The sequence below is a fragment of the Mycteria americana genome, chromosome 4, assembly GCF_035582795.1.
Source record: "Mycteria americana isolate JAX WOST 10 ecotype Jacksonville Zoo and Gardens chromosome 4, USCA_MyAme_1.0, whole genome shotgun sequence".
Classification (NCBI taxonomy): domain Eukaryota; kingdom Metazoa; phylum Chordata; class Aves; order Ciconiiformes; family Ciconiidae; genus Mycteria; species Mycteria americana.
The window spans coordinates 451,633-467,828 of record NC_134368.1 but is presented as its reverse complement, the minus strand read 5'-3'; the positions used below and the strand labels follow the sequence as shown (position 1 = coordinate 467,828).

The 16,196-nt window shown below is 56.0% G+C and overlaps 1 protein-coding gene and 1 long non-coding RNA gene across 10 annotated transcripts in view; one reads left to right on the top strand and one right to left on the bottom strand.

Annotated features, from left to right (window-relative positions):
• Positions 1-16,196, bottom strand: part of DCTN1 (dynactin subunit 1) — a 63,824-nt gene that overhangs the window by 45,240 nt on the left and 2,388 nt on the right. For all 8 annotated transcript variants that reach the window (XR_012775425.1, XR_012775426.1, XM_075499374.1 and 5 more), the window contains exons 2-3: positions 12,369-12,447; positions 8,347-8,378 (exon numbers count right to left, since the gene is read on the bottom strand). Coding sequence is in view for 6 of the 8 variants with exons in the window: in XM_075499374.1 (XP_075355489.1) it covers positions 8,347-8,378; positions 12,369-12,447 (111 nt within the window). In the remaining 2 variants the exon portion in view is untranslated. The remainder of the gene's footprint in view (positions 1-8,346; positions 8,379-12,368; positions 12,448-16,196) is intronic.
• LOC142408799 (uncharacterized) overlaps positions 2,186-16,196 on the top strand; it is a 37,647-nt gene continuing 23,636 nt past the window's right edge. For both annotated transcript variants that reach the window (XR_012775428.1, XR_012775427.1), the window contains exon 1: positions 2,186-2,438. This is a non-coding gene — a long non-coding RNA (uncharacterized LOC142408799). The remainder of the gene's footprint in view (positions 2,439-16,196) is intronic.

Genomic DNA, 16,196 nt, shown 5'->3' with positions numbered 1-16,196 from the left:
CCGTGCTCGGAGTCTCTGAGGGTCTCCAGATACAGCCGGGCACCGCAGAGGAGCCCGTTTCACCTGCGAGCTGCAGACGCGTCTGCGGAGCCGGAGCTCTGCACAACTCAACCACCGCCGCACCATCGGGGCGGGACGATGCTGCCCACTGGGACCAGCACCCGGGGAGCAACCGCCCAAACTGTGCCGGTGCCGAGCCAGGCAGCTGGCACAGCTGCATCAGACAGACAAGGTGGGACTAGGCCCGGTAAAGCAGACGGGCCAGACGCGACCCGCCGGTAAGGCAGAGCGTGTTCAGACACTGGCATCCTACCCGCCACGTCCCCGCCAGCGAGGCAGAGCTCACAGCCACGAAACGGGGAATCCAGCGGCGTGTTTCGGGTAGAAGGAAGCCGGCTCTCCACCGTCATCCCACCAGCCGTGCGTTAACACGGACCAGCTGAAGGGGCCTCCGGACCCCCGCTCCCACCCCACAGCCGCAGGATGCCGGTGCTGAGCTGGCAGCCCCGGCACAAAAAGCAGCCGGCCGGAGCCGCCGCACGCGGGCCGAGGCTGGCAGCCCGCACCAGGACCGCGGGCGTGCAGGTACGGCTGCAGGGCAGAGCGGGATGCCCGGGAAGGAGACCCGAGGAACTCTCCGCTCCGGCCGCTCTCCCAGGCTCCAAAGACCCGCAGCTCAGGGACTCCTCGAGCCAAATATAACTCGTGTGCGCTTTGTATTTCTCAAGATCGAACTCTGGAGAACCTGTCCAGCCTTTCTCTGCACCCCTGAAAGGCCTCACCAGCCCCAGCATCCTGGGGCGCGAGCGGCACAGCTTCGTCACTCACGGGGTGACGAAGTCCCCCCTGCGCCCGCGCGCAGCCCGGGGAGGCAGCTCCCACCACAGCCCCGGGCAGCGGACCCGGCCCCTCTGTCTCGCTGGAAGGTGACACTGGGCGACCCAGTGTAATCCCGGGCACTTCAAGAGAGGAGACGGGTTTGCTGACCGCGGGGTCGGAGAAACGACGACCCAGGTAGCACAGAGGAGTTAAAGGAGCACAGAACCCATTTCACTCCAAGCATTAGGAGAGAAACACCCTCTTACTGCTTTTTAAACAGACCTTTGGTGTTCTTCCCACCCCACCCAGCGTACCAGCAGCCTGGCCCAGGCAGGGGCCGGCAACCCCTCCCGAGACCGGCCAGCAGCTCCCTGCGTGCCAGGGGACAGCCCGGACCACCAGCTCCCGAGCAGCCCCCGGCACCCCGCAGAGAGCCCGAGCAAGGCACGCGTGGCGGATGCCCGCGCGAGGAACGAGGACACCCCGACGCCCCGCGCCGCTGCTGACGGGAAGGACCTCCCGGCTTCGTGCGGCCCCAGAGACGGCACGGCCGGCGTCCCTCCAGCGCGGCTGCCGCCCCTGCCAACGGCACGCTCCCTGCGACCAACAGCAAAGGCCAGAGCAGCCGCGACCTCAACGGCAAGAGGCCCCGCTCCCGACCAGCTCCAGGAGAGTAGCAAACCCAAGGCAAACGGAGGGGGACAAGAGCTGGGAGGATATGGACCGTCTGGCACAAAAAAGCAGCAAGCAGCAACTTTTAATATGCTTAAAGTCTATATTTAACATGCAAAGAGCTACCTTAATCTCATGAATGAGGATTTATCTGCTAATCATGTCAGTTATTTTGTGATCATACCAACTGGACTGCAATTTTCACACGTTTGTGCAAGGTCAAGAGCTGTAAAGGAGGAGGAAGAGAGTTTATTAAAGGCCAAAAAAGTTAAATTCTGAGGTGACATCAGTGAGAACGTGGCACCGGCTTCTCCCTCCGAGAAGAGTTGTGACACACTTGTCTGAGCCCGTCTCCGCCCGTCGCCAGTCCGGACGGGTTCTCGGGACAGCCATCATCAGACAACCCCTGCTCTTAAAAGCCACGCACAGCTAAAGCTCTGAGCAGATGGCAGCGTACGCACGGCAACCTGCAACCAACCTAACCGCCTGGAAACCGCGGGGAACGGGGCCGGGAGAGTAAAGAAACGCCACACTCAAAACTAGGAGTTCTTCCCATCAGCGTAACAGAGCCAGAACAAACGGCTGGGCGCAAGTCAGAGCTGCACGCAGAACAGCAGCCGCGAGAGCTCGCAGGACCGAGACGCGGGGCAGACGCGTGCACGCGCGCCCGTACGGCCTCGGAGGCGTGCAGAGGCTGCGGACGAGGGGAGCGCGGAGGGGGTCAGGAGAGAGGGGCACCCGGTGATACTGTTCCCCGCCATCCCTCTACCGTGGCTCGGCAGCTTCTCCTTACGCTTCTGCACCGCTCCTCGCCTGTGGACCTTCCGTGGACAAATGCTGCTGTTTGGATCATCTCTCCACCCAAAAACGGCAAAGAAAGCGGCTGGAAACAGAAGATGCGTCGAAGATACCCCCGACCGGCATCGCGTACGCCAGGGACTCAGCAGGTACCACATCGCTTTCTCCCTAGTGCTCGTACTGTGCCTGTTCCGAGTCTCGAGTGGCCGGATTTGCTTTTCTCTTGGCAAGATTTCCATGGCAAAAAAACATTCCCCAAACAGCCTCCAGGAAATCCTGATTCTTTGCCAAGACCTTTGTAGTTTTAGTTCATTTGGGTGGTAAGCGATATAACAGATTTCTGGCTTTGGTAAGGGGAATGAACGAGCCGGCTGCGGGGTGTTCTCACCTTGGGAGAAGCATGGGAAGCTGTAGCCCAAGGAGAGGACAAGTACCTCATGTAAGCAAAACAGCGACTTGCCTCCAAGTCACCAAAGCGTGTTTCTCTTTTTCCAAACTCTTGGGGTGTGTTCTTTTGCTGCAGCGGCTCCTTGTTTTACCACTGCTCAGCTACAGATTAAAACTGCTCACGAGAAATCCCTTATGTAGCGTTACCTTGTATTGATAGAGAACCGCTCTATATGGGTCAATAACGGGCCGCGGAACGGCCCCGTGATAACACACCGGGTTACCGAAACAGAGAGAGAGTTTTAAATGTTTCCACATCAGACAGTAAGCGCGAGAGAGCACAGCTTACGCTTCCCACAGCACATAAAGCCCTTGGCATGTAGCTGGCACTCCCAACACCCACAGGCCGGGGAACATACACTGTATTAACACGTTAGTTAAGGGAAAGAGAAGGCAGAAAGCGGTGAAAGCCAGGCTGAGGTGTGCCAGGCCATCCTTCAGGTGGAAGCAGCAATGTGTCTGCTGGCTCTCTGGTGTCCAAGACTTACAGTCAGCTGATGTAAAAACCCTGCGCAGACGTGCCGGGAGCGACGCTGGGCACAGCCCGCGGGTAACACGGTAACCGGCACCCGGCGCTGACTTGAAAACCCGACTGTGGTTAACTGGAACAGCAGAAAATCTCCCGACTGAGCACAAAGCAGAAAGCCGGGCCGCCAGCCTCCGTGCCTCCTCGAGCAGCGGCAGGGCAGCGGTACCGCAAGGCAAACTCGTTCCCCACGCTGTGGTCTGGCTCGGAAGCATTCGCTTTTGCGGCATTTACCTCCCGTCCTCTGAGCAAGCCGGGGGCTGGCAAAGGGGAGCACATGCAATGAGCAGACATGCAACGGTAGGATGGAGGCACAGCAGCAATGAGTGACAATGAACTGGGATGCACTGGAGGGCCTTTCATGCGGCCAGCAGACTCGGCAAGACACAGATTAATTGTCAAAAAAGCACCACCTTTTTAGGTTTCACTCCACGCTGCATGAAGAGGGAATAAAAAGGTACAAAGTTAGAGCTCACATCACATCGACAGCGGTGATAAGAAGAGATCTCCTTTCTGTTCAACCATGGCAAGTTTCAGAGCTAGCTATTCACGGAAGAGAACGTGTCCCAGTGAAGTCACTGGGCTGCAAAAATACCTACAGTCAGAAAGGAAAATACGTTCAGGTAACTTTAAACAAATGCAAGATGGCTTAAGAGAGGAAAGCAGACAACAGAGCTTGTTTTCAGCCCTCCTATTTACAAGCTTTACTCCAGTGTCATTGACCCACCTTCCACTCCCCCAGCACAAAACCTTTTGAGGTGCCAGGACATATGCAAAGGAAAATACATTTGCTCAACGGTAGCCGTGAGCACTTGCAAAGAAGAGTTAACCAACGTGCTTGGCTGACCGAAACTGGAATCCCTGGGGAGGAGAGCTCCCACCCCAAATCCCACTCTCACAAATACCGCTCGCTTCCCACGCTGACCCGCCTTGGATCAGGCACTGCGAAGGGAAGAAGCTGCTGTACCCAACTATTTTTTTTTTCCACATTTCTTGTGGGTGCACTTCCGCCACGCCTCAGGTCACAAAGACTGCTCACGACTTACAGTAACATGATGTTTTGCTTTTAAAATGCGATTCTTGATCACACCAAGGCAAAGCCCTGCATCAGCTGCTGCCCTAAGGATGATTTTTCGTGGCGGCAGGGAGTTTATGCAATCGTGCTGGGAAGAAATCGCATTTTATCCAAAGCGTGCTGGAAATTTTCTCCAGTTTCTTGCCACCCAGGGTCCCCTCCACCCACGGGAAAGCAGCTCTTTTCCCCATTTTCCGAAGCCCCGATGCCACAGCCCGGTGGCGCAGAGGTAACAGCCTCTCGGGTCCAGCCGTGAAGGAGTCGGGGTTTCAATGCCAGGGTCTCCCAGGATGCGGGAGGAAGGGGGAGAAGGCACCAGGGGTGATGGTCGCGAAGCAGCGCGGCGCTCGGGGCTGGGGTGTGCTCCCCGCGCCTGCTTCGAGACCTGCCGGTAGCACCCGGGAAGGGACGGGCTCCCGGGTGCTTGGGGCAGCGATTCGCCCTAGCGTAGGTGGGCTGTGGGGCAACGCTAGGAGAGCAGGAGAACCCAGGCCGATCCGGTGGTACCTCGACACCTCCTTGCAAAGCATTGATCATTCTCATATCCATGGGACTCCCTCAGAGCCTCATCTGCTCTCCAGCCAGCCCAGCTCCCAGCAAAGCCCATTCCCACTTTCCTCGTTTTTCGCAGACACCTCTCTCAGAAGCTGCACACGCAGAGCCGACAAGTCCTGCCTCGAAGGCCCCCAGCTTGATACCCTGCCCTCCTGAGCAGAAGTGGGAACAGGAGCGAGCGGCACGTCAGCCAACAGCGGCTAGGGAAGGGCCAGCGAAATGAGAGGCACTCCCCTTTCTGTGGGATTTGCACCCAGAACACGGCAGCCCGCCCGTGAGCCGCGGCAGCCTCCAGAGAGCCGAGCTCCCACGCTGCAGGCAGCGGTGCCCGCAGCCTCCCACCCGGCTGCGGCTGCAGAGCTGGCCTCCCGGGGCGTCTCGGGAATCAAGAGTTCTCGGCTGGTTTTCTGGTTTCAGAGAACACGATGCGGTAGCACAGAAAACACACCTTTTGCAGCAGTGTTAAGTAGGCATTCAGGATGGGAATCGCCCAAAATACCGCACGGCAGAGGTCTTACTCTCAGAAAATAGCAGCTCTTCCTTAGACAGACTGTGACAATGGTCACCGTACAGTGAAGCCAGGACACGTACGGATAAAGAAAAAAGGATCGAGAGGACCGCAACCAACTGCAGCGTTCTCCTGCAGCCACCTCGGGGTCTGGGGACCTTGGACGGTTTTCGAGGGGCAGGAGGTGGCCCCTCTGGGGAAGGGACGGGCTGCTGCCACGCTGCCGTGAAGTTCTCCACTCCCGAGCGCTCAGGCTCCGCTAACGCCGCAGCCTGCACACAGAGGGCTTCGCCCACCACAAGACAGGATTCCCCCCGCAGTTCCTCACGCTAACCTCCCCAGACTCTCGCTGCTTGGACTACAAACCATTTCAGCATCACCTCCAGCAAATAACCTCAGCACCCTTTAATAGGTCTGGACAAGAAGCGATGCTGGACAACGCTGGCCCTAGAGCTCGGGCTTTGCACGAGGGGTGTTGGTTCGCCCCCCACCCCTGCAGCCCCTCGGGAAGGAACGAGGCCCTCTGCCTCTCGGAGGCACCGGCAGCGCCTCAAGAGGCAGCAGTTGCTTTTGTTCCCTCCCGCAGGGTGCTTTAGGCTGGCTCCAAGCCAGGCTCCTCCGCGTTTGATCAGGCTTGCACGCAGGAAACCGGGACCCTTCGCGGTGTCAGCACGTACCCTGCAGGACTAACCCCAACCCGCCCTGCGGGCCCCGCGCTCCGCAGGCAGCCAGCCTGCGAGCCGCATGCTCAACAGAGATACCCGTTTGGGCTGAAACACTGGGCAAGCGGCTCAGAGCATTTTTCCGGCACCTAATTTCCATGTTTCTACGCAGCAGCTCCAGGGAGGAGCTGTGTCATCCAGGCAGGCAAACAGCAAAGCCCGAATTCGCCCGTCTCTAACGCGCAAGGCGGGAGACAAATCTGCGTACGCCCATCACAGCGGCGTCACTCCAGCGACCTTCGGGAGCCCGCCACGCCATGGGCAGTATTTGAAAGGAGGCAGGATGTTAATTTTGAACTCTAGCATTTCCGTAATGACAAGCCAGACCGAATGCCCCGCAGCGCAGCAGCACGTCAAGCAGCAGCATCCCCAGCCCAGAGCAGCCCTGAGCTCCGTCTACCAAAACGTTTTGCTTCCAACAGTGGCCAGCACCAAATTCTCAATTTCTTATGCAGAAAAAAAAAAAAAAAAAGTGATGCTTACAGACTGAAGGTACCATTAGGTATTTAATCTGGGGTTTCTTAAACGTGCTGGGTGCAAACCCTTTTGGTTCATCTCCTTCCCTGCAACCTTCTCAGGATGTGAGCAGCATAAAGAATTTAAAGAACAATTACTGCTTTGGCATCCTGATTTCATGAATGCTAAGATTTTTTTCATTTCATAAATATTATCTTTCATTGCAAATGAAACAATTTTAAAATTTTTCTTCCAACGCTTCACGACTCCCTTTTGCAGCCTTTATTTTGAGGAAGGGCAGTCTGGTCCGGTGAAACTGTTCAGCTTCACCTAGCAACTCGCGTTTTAATTCCAGTGTGTAATTAAACCAGGAGACTAAATGTTATGCACCGCAGGCAGAGAACACAAGGGGAAAGATGCCACTGGTGCCAGGGGCTCTGCAACGGAAAAGGCCACTGAGAGCAGACACGCTGGTAGGTAAGTCACGCCCCACTCAGCAGAAAAAGGCAATCCCTGCAAAATCCTCCAAATCCCTGTGATACGAGATGGGGGGTTTCTTCTCCGCCCTCTACTCTGGCAGTCAGCTCGACAAGGCACAACCTCCCGGCCATCTGAGCCCGGGTAGCCCCCGGAGCCCCTCAAGGTGCTGGTCCATCGCCCACCTCCAGCTGCGGGCAGACCCCCCCCGACGCGGCACGGGCTGACCAGGACCCAGCGCGTGGCTCTGCATCGAGGTGGGGAAACGTCTTCCCGCTCCTGGTAACGAGCTGAAACTTCAAAGCACGAGACCGGGCTCGCGAGCTGCCCTGATGCAGAACGCAGGTGTCACGCAGACAAGAGGGCAACGTGGAGGAGCCCCTTATCTCCGGATAAGCTGGTTTGTTTCCCGCAGCTGCCTACGCGCAAGATGGACCGGCCTGTCCCCGAGAAACATCCGGCTTCTATCCCAAAGCACGCACAAAGCGAACTCACTCTGTCGCCCGGCACCACCACAGGCTCCTCAGTATCTACGTACATGCACGGCCACTTTTGTGGTTTCGACCTTAAGTACTTATTTAATTGTGCTTGTCTGGGGGTCAGAAGTATTTGAGGATAGGTACCTGCTCCAATTTGCTGTTACTTGGGAAATACCCATCACCTCTGGATACAACATGTACCCATTTATGCCTCAAGAGCCATTGAGATTCCTGGATAAAGATACCAGAAGCATACACCGTTTCTCTGTAAGCCGTACGTATAAGCCAGAGAAAGCTAATTTCACATACCCGGAGCAGTACACCCTTCCTGCAGGATGTAAGGGTCGTTATTTAAAGGAACACAGCCAAGAGGCACGCAGGGCGTGAACGTTGCAATATTGATTGAACTTAGATAAAATGTGCAATACAGGAAACTGTGCTGGGGGGTTATTCTGCAGTAACTTACTGGTTTCTGGTCATTAGTGGAAAATTACTTTTTATACGGCCTTGTTTCCCATGGGTTTCAGAAGAAACGCACTTTACCACGGGTATTTTTATTATAGAGCACAGAACTGAAAAGGACTAAATAAGAGACCGGCTGGCAAAACTCTGTCCTTTCTGTGTGTTTTGTGTGTGTGTGTGTCTCCAGGCGCTTTTCCTGCAGGGCTGAAAAAATGGAGCTTTTAGAGAGGTGATAAAAGTTAATGAAGGAAAAGCAAGAGTGGCATGTGCAAGCCAGCCTCTTCCACTAACCACACGCTGCAAAGGGGATTTGTTTCAGCAGCCCGCAGAGTCACGGGCTCGGCACTCACCAGTTTGCTGGCTTTGGCGGCGTCCAGGGAATCTGTAAAGAAAACACAGAAACAGAACCATGAGCTTTGGCCCAAAGGACGCCTCCGGCCTGGCCCGCATACCAAGAGTCTCTGCAGCCCAGCAAGTGCCGAGGCACAGCGAAAGGACCCTTTACGCGTGTTCTTAGGGACGTGGGCGTGAAGCAGAGACCGCACAGCTCTGCATACACCAGGAAACGGTGGGACAATGGGGTACGGGCTTGGAGGAACAGGGACTCCCTTATTGGACCCGCTGGCACAGTCCGAGGAAGCCAAACACGCAGACACACGCGTCAGAACTAGGTCAGGCCACGCTGCTTGTCTTGAGCTAAATTACTGCAAGTCAGAGAACTGACAGCCACCTCCAGAGCACGCTCTCTGTCGGAAACGCACGGCAGTCGAGCGGTCCGTACGACCACACCTAATCAGCTGGATTCCAAATGAGAATCTAATGTGCGTATCAACAGAAATACAGTCCAGAGACCATTTACGTCACGCAGCAAAATAAAAGGTTTCCATTCCGGTCCGTATGCGGTCAGGAATCTGAGCACGCACGAGGCAGATGTACAAGAGACCACCCAGAAACGTTCCCAAACCGACCGGCTGCAGCTCTGCTCCCTCTACTCTCCACCTCAGCCCAGGAAAGCTCCCCGAGGGGGGCATCCACAGCCCCCGGCCCACAGCCCTGACAGGTCCAAGCTCAGCAGACAGGTCCTTCCACTTCTCAGAGAGCAAACCTCCTGCACGCGGGCGGCCACCAGGAACATCTGCCGACGGTTCAGCCGGGTCGCTAAACTCTGGGGGTGCCGGCTGTTACGAGCTGCTCCCACCTCATCATCCCAACAGAGGACGGACGAAGCACCCCGTTACGGAGCCTGGCCGTTACGGCAGGACGTCAGGTGCCAGCACCGGCCTAAACCCCAGTGCTCGAGCAAACCCGCCTCCCCCAAATTCAGGATTCCTCCCTTGTTGCCTGGGTTATCGGTGCGCACAGGTGGACAGCACAGTGAGTGCCATGAACGTGAGCGTGGAGGAACCAGATTGCGTGATCCTGGCTTATGTGCATCAGAGATGCAGGTGACCACTGCGGGTTCGGCCAAGTTACAGCCTCTGCTCCGTTTCTGGATGTCTGGTGGGTCCACGAGCAGCTCACAGCCGCAGGGGCTGCCTGCCCCCCTCCTCTCCCAGCTGCAATTCCGCCCGGGTTTAATATTCCCACCCCGACGGTAAACGCTGCAGAAGCGTCTCATAAATAAAAGATAGGAGCCGCCTCCGCTGCGCACCTCACACCTCTGCTAGGCTGGCAGAGGAAGGTGCTGATCTACGGGATGAGCAACCTCTGCATCGCCCACCGCAGTCAGACTGCAGCACCGGCGCTGCCGTTTCCATGGAAACTCCCTGGAAGCAGCCACATCCCAGCGCCCGCATCCCCACCGCGGCCAACGCCGGCCGGCCGGCCTGGGCTCCCTCTCCCGCTGCGGCACCCCCAGGCGGCTGGGCCCCCCTGGACCTGGCCAGCGTCCACCCGCCGTGCCGCTGCTGCCCGTCCCGACCCGGCGCTGCTCTGGCACGGCCCCTTCGCTCACCGGTCCAACCGTCAATGACTCCAGCTCGTGTGTGCGTCCCACCCCCGCGGGCAATGCCCCCTCCCACGGTACCAGTGTCACCCCATGGTACTCGAGGCCAGCGTGCAGACAGGAGTGGGAAACGCTGGTGACACCCATCCTGCAACCCCCAAACCGGAGCTGAACGCGCCCGTTCCCCCTCCTGCGTGGCGTTCGCGGGCTCCTGCCCTGAAACGGGCTGCGAGCGGCAAGAGGCAGAGGAAGCAACGCTGCAGCTGCACACCCGGAGGGGGAACCTGAACTGCTGGTGTTTTATTCATTTCTGTACTGGAGTGGAAGAACCAGCGGCTGGAGGGGCCAGAGCGTCACCGTAGAAGTTCAACGAACACTGCCGGGCAGCAACAACAAACCTCAGAGTGCACTGAGAAAGGAGAGGCAGTGCTGAAAATACCACAGCGGCGTGCCGTGAGTAAGCAGCCACGCACCTCCGGATGCTGCAGTCACTGCGGGTCGCCCCAGACAAAGGTTTTAGAAGAACCAGAGATGACTCTGCAGTAGACAGCGGAGACCAGAGCCTTGGGAAGACTTCCAGATAACGAGAGGGGAGATGGCACAGGATTTGAACATTCCTCGTACGGACACACACAGCTGTAGTGAAATTAAAAGGCAGTAACCTTTGCCAAAGAGCCACGCTAAGCCCGGAGGTTTGGCTCGTCGCTCCTCCCCGTCGCCATGTCGTTAATGCATCTCTGCTCTCTGCGTTCCCGACTGCCTGCTCAAGGAAGCATCGGCTGCCACTGAACTCTCAGGACGCTAAGTGAGGGTCCAAAGAGCACTTGTCTTTTCTCCCTAGCTCCTAATAACCGAGGGATGAGAAAAGCGACAGCAGACTCCCAGCGCCGGAAGCCTCGTGGCTCTCGCGCGGGTTGGGCGCTCAAAGGGGCGATGGCCACCCACACACGTTCCAAAAGCCCAGACCTACAGGAGCAGCGGGGAAAACACGCTTGCACGGCTCCACACAAGCACCTTATCCTAAACGGGGACGGAATCGTACCAAGGAAAACGGAATTTTCAGCTGGGAAGTCTGAATTGAGAGAGAGTGAAAAGATCATATAAACATTAAGGAATATTTTCATTTACCATTAATATCAAGCGCCTACAAAGAACAGGCTGAAGCTGCACACGAAAGGCTGGGCTTTCTAGCACTCTGGGAAAAACAACGCTCGCCCTAGTATACTGAGCAGGAAAGTTTCCATTTTTTTGCATTAAACCCCACCCCTAAATTAAAACTGGCTTGCTTCAAACGCTTCCCTGTGCAGCTGCACATGCTGATCAGAGGATCCAAAGCCGAGGGGAATTCAAGTGGCTGGGCTGCACCAAACCCAGGCTCCCCGCAGCGGCAGCGAGCTGTTGGAGCCTGGAGCTCCCTGCAGAAGGTGAAGGCAGAACGCCAAGGGACGTGAATGCCAATTCAAATTTCCCTTCCACTCATGGGACCAAAAAAATTAACGTCTCATGGGAACACCCCACTTCTCCGGCTAATCATCGCCCCCCTCTGATGCCTTCGGGCACGTTTTATGCAGCTGAAGGGTTGATTTCATTTTGCCAAATAAAGAGGAATTTTAATTTCTACTGGCCGGGAGAGGGGAAAAACAACAACAAAAACCCCAACCCTATTCTGAACCGTTAAGCATGTGTTCAACAAACGCTTCACACACAAGAAATCCCCAGCTTGGCACACATCGCCGACAGACCGTCCAGGACAGGAAGCTATCAGAGCTTTTTCCGCAAGCTCCTAGGATCCCCAAGCGTACTACTAAATAATTACTCAACAAAAACAGACCTCCAAGGGAGGCAAGCCTGTCAGAAGGAAAAAAGAGCAACCCCCAAGGTACCAAACAAAGCGAGCTATTGCGGAGCGGCCTGACAAGGGGAAAAGGGGAAGGAATGCCCAGCGCCGAGCGGAACGCGTTCACTGCCAGAGCGGTGGGAACGAGGCACGGCCTCGAGCGGCTAATGACCTGCAAGCTGCAATTTCACAGCGTCAGAGCGGTTCAAGTCTTCCTTCCACATGCCCACCCCTCCAGGAAGGGTTGCCCACCCCTCCAGGAAGGGTTTCCCTCTTGCTTCCCACCAGACAGACTTTCATGGTAAGGACAGAACTGCCTGCAGCAACTTTTGCATGCGGCGCTTCCTTCTGTGATCCCCAAAGACTACGCCGGACCTTGCAGGGAGGACACCGGGAGAGGGGGACGAGCCAGGGGAGGCGAGCGCGTACCCGAGCCCAGGACAGAGCCCTGGCATACCTGCTATCGCCCCTCGGCAGCCAGCGCCCACCTCCCCGGCGCGGGGACCCCCGGTGCCTGTTCGGCAGCGGAACCTCGCCTGGTCCAGACCGAGGGAGAGACGAGGTTTCGAGGCAAAACAGAGCAGCCGTACCTCTTTTGGGGACTTTCAAGGCAGCAGATTCTGGTGTTTCTGGGGATGTTGTATCAGCTCCATCTTCAAAGACCTGGATCTGGAAAAAGAATAACAACTATTGTTACAAAAAAGAAAAAAAAAAAAAAAAAAGAAAAAAACACCCCACCAAACGCATAAGCAGAATGTGCTCAGAAAACAGGTCCATTTTGGTAGCAGATTTAACCAGTGCAGACTGCATTTTTTTGGTACAGATTTTTAATGTAGTCATTCAAGCCCAGCTACCCGACCACCCTCCTTCCACAGACTTCCTGAAAACAGCAAAGTATTCTTTATTCACATAGGGAATAAAGAATATTCACTTAAGGAATAAAGTCAAAACTCAGGATTCGACAGCCCAGAACATCTTTAACAGTTCCACGATCACTCTACACAGCGACCAGTTCACGAACCTTGGCCTGACAGTTATTTTAAGCCACTCACACTTGACAGAAAGCTCAATTTTGTGTGTGTGTGTGTTGTCTTAGCAAAAATTATTTTAAAACTCTTCTTTCTCTTCATAAGGAAAACTGCTTTTCTCTGAAACGAGAACTTCAGTGGCTCGGAATGCACCACAGCCGACAGCGCGGGGTTGTTTTGGCTTTTTAATCTGAAAGCTCGCTAGGGAACCGCAGGAGGCACAGACAGGAATGCTTCCAGGTTGGAGCCGTGTTAAGCTATCTGAGGGTTGAAGGTTTAGGGCTATCTCCTTGTTAACTATTTTTGCACACATTTTTGCCTCATAAATAGAGAAAACAATGCTGGGAAGGATTAGATCACTTCTTGAGAACCATCCCTTCACCTTAAAAGATCAGCACCGCCTGAATCGCTCCTGACAGGTATTTACCTGATCCGTTCCATGAAAACCTTAAACCTCAGTTTAAAAATAAAAATAATCTGTAAACTTGTCAGCCACAGCTTCTATTTTGGGAAGATGCCCAAGCACCAGGATCATACTCTTAAATTAAAAGAAGCAAGGAGACCGAGCAAAATTATGCCACAGAGATCGTGACAACTGCAGCAATGCTGAGAATACTCAAGCCACGGCTTTAAAAGTGAGGACAAGGCGAGTGCCCCGGGATCACGCTGAAAGCGGGCACCGGCCCCCGGCAGGCACCGGCCCCCGGCAGGCACCGGACCCCGGCAGGCACCGGGCCCCGGCAGGCACCGGGCCCCGGCAGGCACCCCCGCTCTCCGGAGCGACTCAAACGCACCGATTTTCACAACTTTCCACTGACCCCAGCAGCACGACAAAACCAGACCCGAGGACTACGGAAAGGGGATCCCGGGGGATCTGCTGCACCAGGCCACGCACAGGAGCTCATCCAAACCACGGGTGGGATTTTGAGGGCTCTTGGGGTTCCCCACCAGGTACAACGCAGGCGGCAACACCAGACTTGCTGGGAGATGGCTAACAACAAGAAGGTGGCAGGAACCGGCACAGGGCTTGCTTTTGGGTTAGGCTGGAGAAGTGCAGCCAGGTACGTGCTGTGCTGCAGCAGCAGATTCGAGCCGATGAGCTCCTCTGCCAAGCAGGAGCAGAAAAGCAGCTCCACTTGATGTCAAAATCAGTGATAACGTTTCCACGCACCATAAAAGAACACTCGTGCAAAATGACTAGCCCAAATACAAGTCCCAGGCAGGCAAAATGTTAAGGTTGCCAGAAGATAACGAGCAAACACTTGGTCGGAAATGCCCGTGCGTGTTGACACAGCTGCCCGAAACAGCGCTCCAGGCCTCTGCCGAGGGGCAAACAAGCAGGGAGGGGACAGTCAGAAGCAGAGAGACAACAGCCCCTCCCCGGCACCCGCCCTCGGCACGGCGAGCCGAAACACCCCGGGGCTCGGTCCCGCAGCCCGTGGCGGTGAGTGCCTCCGTCTCAGCTCTGCCGAGCTCCAAGCTCCCCGCGGCCGCCTTCCCTCCCCTCCTGCTGGCCAGGACACCCAGGAGGCTGCGGGTGGGGGGCCAGGACACCGAGGGGACAGCGCGACACGGCTACGGGACGGCAGCTCCGCCGGGAGACGTTAACGTCCCTAGAGCTACCACAGAGCCTCCACCCCGAAGCTCTCTGCCGACTCTCAGCTAGAGATACCCACCCTGCTCCCCAGGGATGCTGCTTCAAGCACGGGCGCAGCGGCGAGAAAGGGCTGGCTGATGATTTCAGTTCTTTTGGCTCTCTCCTTCCCTTTGAGCAAGGCAAGGCACTGCTGGGACGCACACCTCCGCTGCCGCTGCCGCCACCCGAGCGGTCTGGAGCAGATGCATCGCATGGGCTTGATCCTTCCCCAGGAGACGAGCACTTTGTGATAGCTAAAGCACAGCATCAGATCCCTGTGCGGGATCTACTTTGACGATTGCATGAAATAGAAAAAAAACTTACCTAAAATCTTTGAAATTTTCCCATCGGTACATTTTTAAAGCTGAAATTCCACAATAAATCGAAAGACTAAGAATACTGCCAGGCTTTATTGATGCTGGTATTACTGGTGCTCATTTTTTGAGATATATTTTTAAGTGCAGGGGAGAAGAGGAAGTTACTTAATCTTGGAAATTCTTAAAAACACTTTACAAGCGTTTAACAAGATGTGCTTCTATTGATGCAGATGATCTGCTTCATAAGCAATGAGAAAAACATTTCTCATTCACAAATCTTTTCCTCCCCCAAAAAAATGATTTATTATTGACATTCAGTGGTCTGACACCGTGCGTAACCACAGGTTACGCTGTGCTGGGGAGACCGAGAAACGACATACGGGAGGAAGCAGCAGACAGATTTACAGCGGAGAGCACAAGCAGAGCGTTAACCCTGCTGAAAGGCAATCCTGCCATTTTCCATTTATATCTTAAACCCGGTTCTTGAAAAATTAATGCCCAAACCGTAACGGTCACTTAGGTGACCGGCCACCCACACCCCGGGCAGCTTCCTCCGCCACGTCTGCTGGCCTGCTGGCCGGCGCAGGCTGACTCGCTACGTGCCGGACAGCCCTGGGAAGCCGTGCTCCGCAGCAAGAGCTGGAGAAAAAGGCTGGAGAGCGCAGAGCCGCGGCCCTGCGCCCGCTCGGCGGCGGCTGCTGCAGGAGGCAGGCACGGGCATTGCTGCGATTTGCGATCCGTGCTGGACGTGCTCCTCAAAGACTGCGCTCCCTGCCCTCACCAGGTTCACCCGTCCGCACATCGCAGATCCAGAGGGACGGTCAGTGCTACCAGCGCTGGTGCATCTTCTCCGCACGCGCACACCAGGGATTTGCTCTTTCGCAGGGGAGAGCGGGCAGAGACAAACTACTTACCGTCGCCGTGGAAAAGCAGCTTATTTTTAAGCAAACCGTGTGCTCCTCAGCCGGGGACATGCGAGACAAAGACCCCAACCGTTCCAAAACCAAAGCGAGAAAGGGGAAGCGCGGCGAGAGGCGGCTGTCGGACCCCAGAGCGAGCCTCAGCGCTCCTGCACGCCGCTCCCTCGGGCCCGCTCCTGCAACCCAGCAGGCTTTGGGTCCCAGGAGAAGACACTACAGAGCACCCTTCTGTCTGACCCGCAAACACCCCCGTGCAAAGCCATACACAGGAACCTTTCCACCACCGCCCTGCCGTCGCCAGCAGACGAGATCACAGCATCACAGCATCGTATGGGTTGGAAAAGACCTTTAAGATCATCGAGTCCAACCGTAAACCTAACACTGCCCAGCCCACCACTACACCATGTCCCTAAGCACCTCATCCAAACGTCCTTTAAATACCTCCAGGGATGGGGACTCCCCCACTTCCCTGGGCAGCCTGTTCCAGTGCTGGAGAACCCTTTCAGTGAAGAAAAAT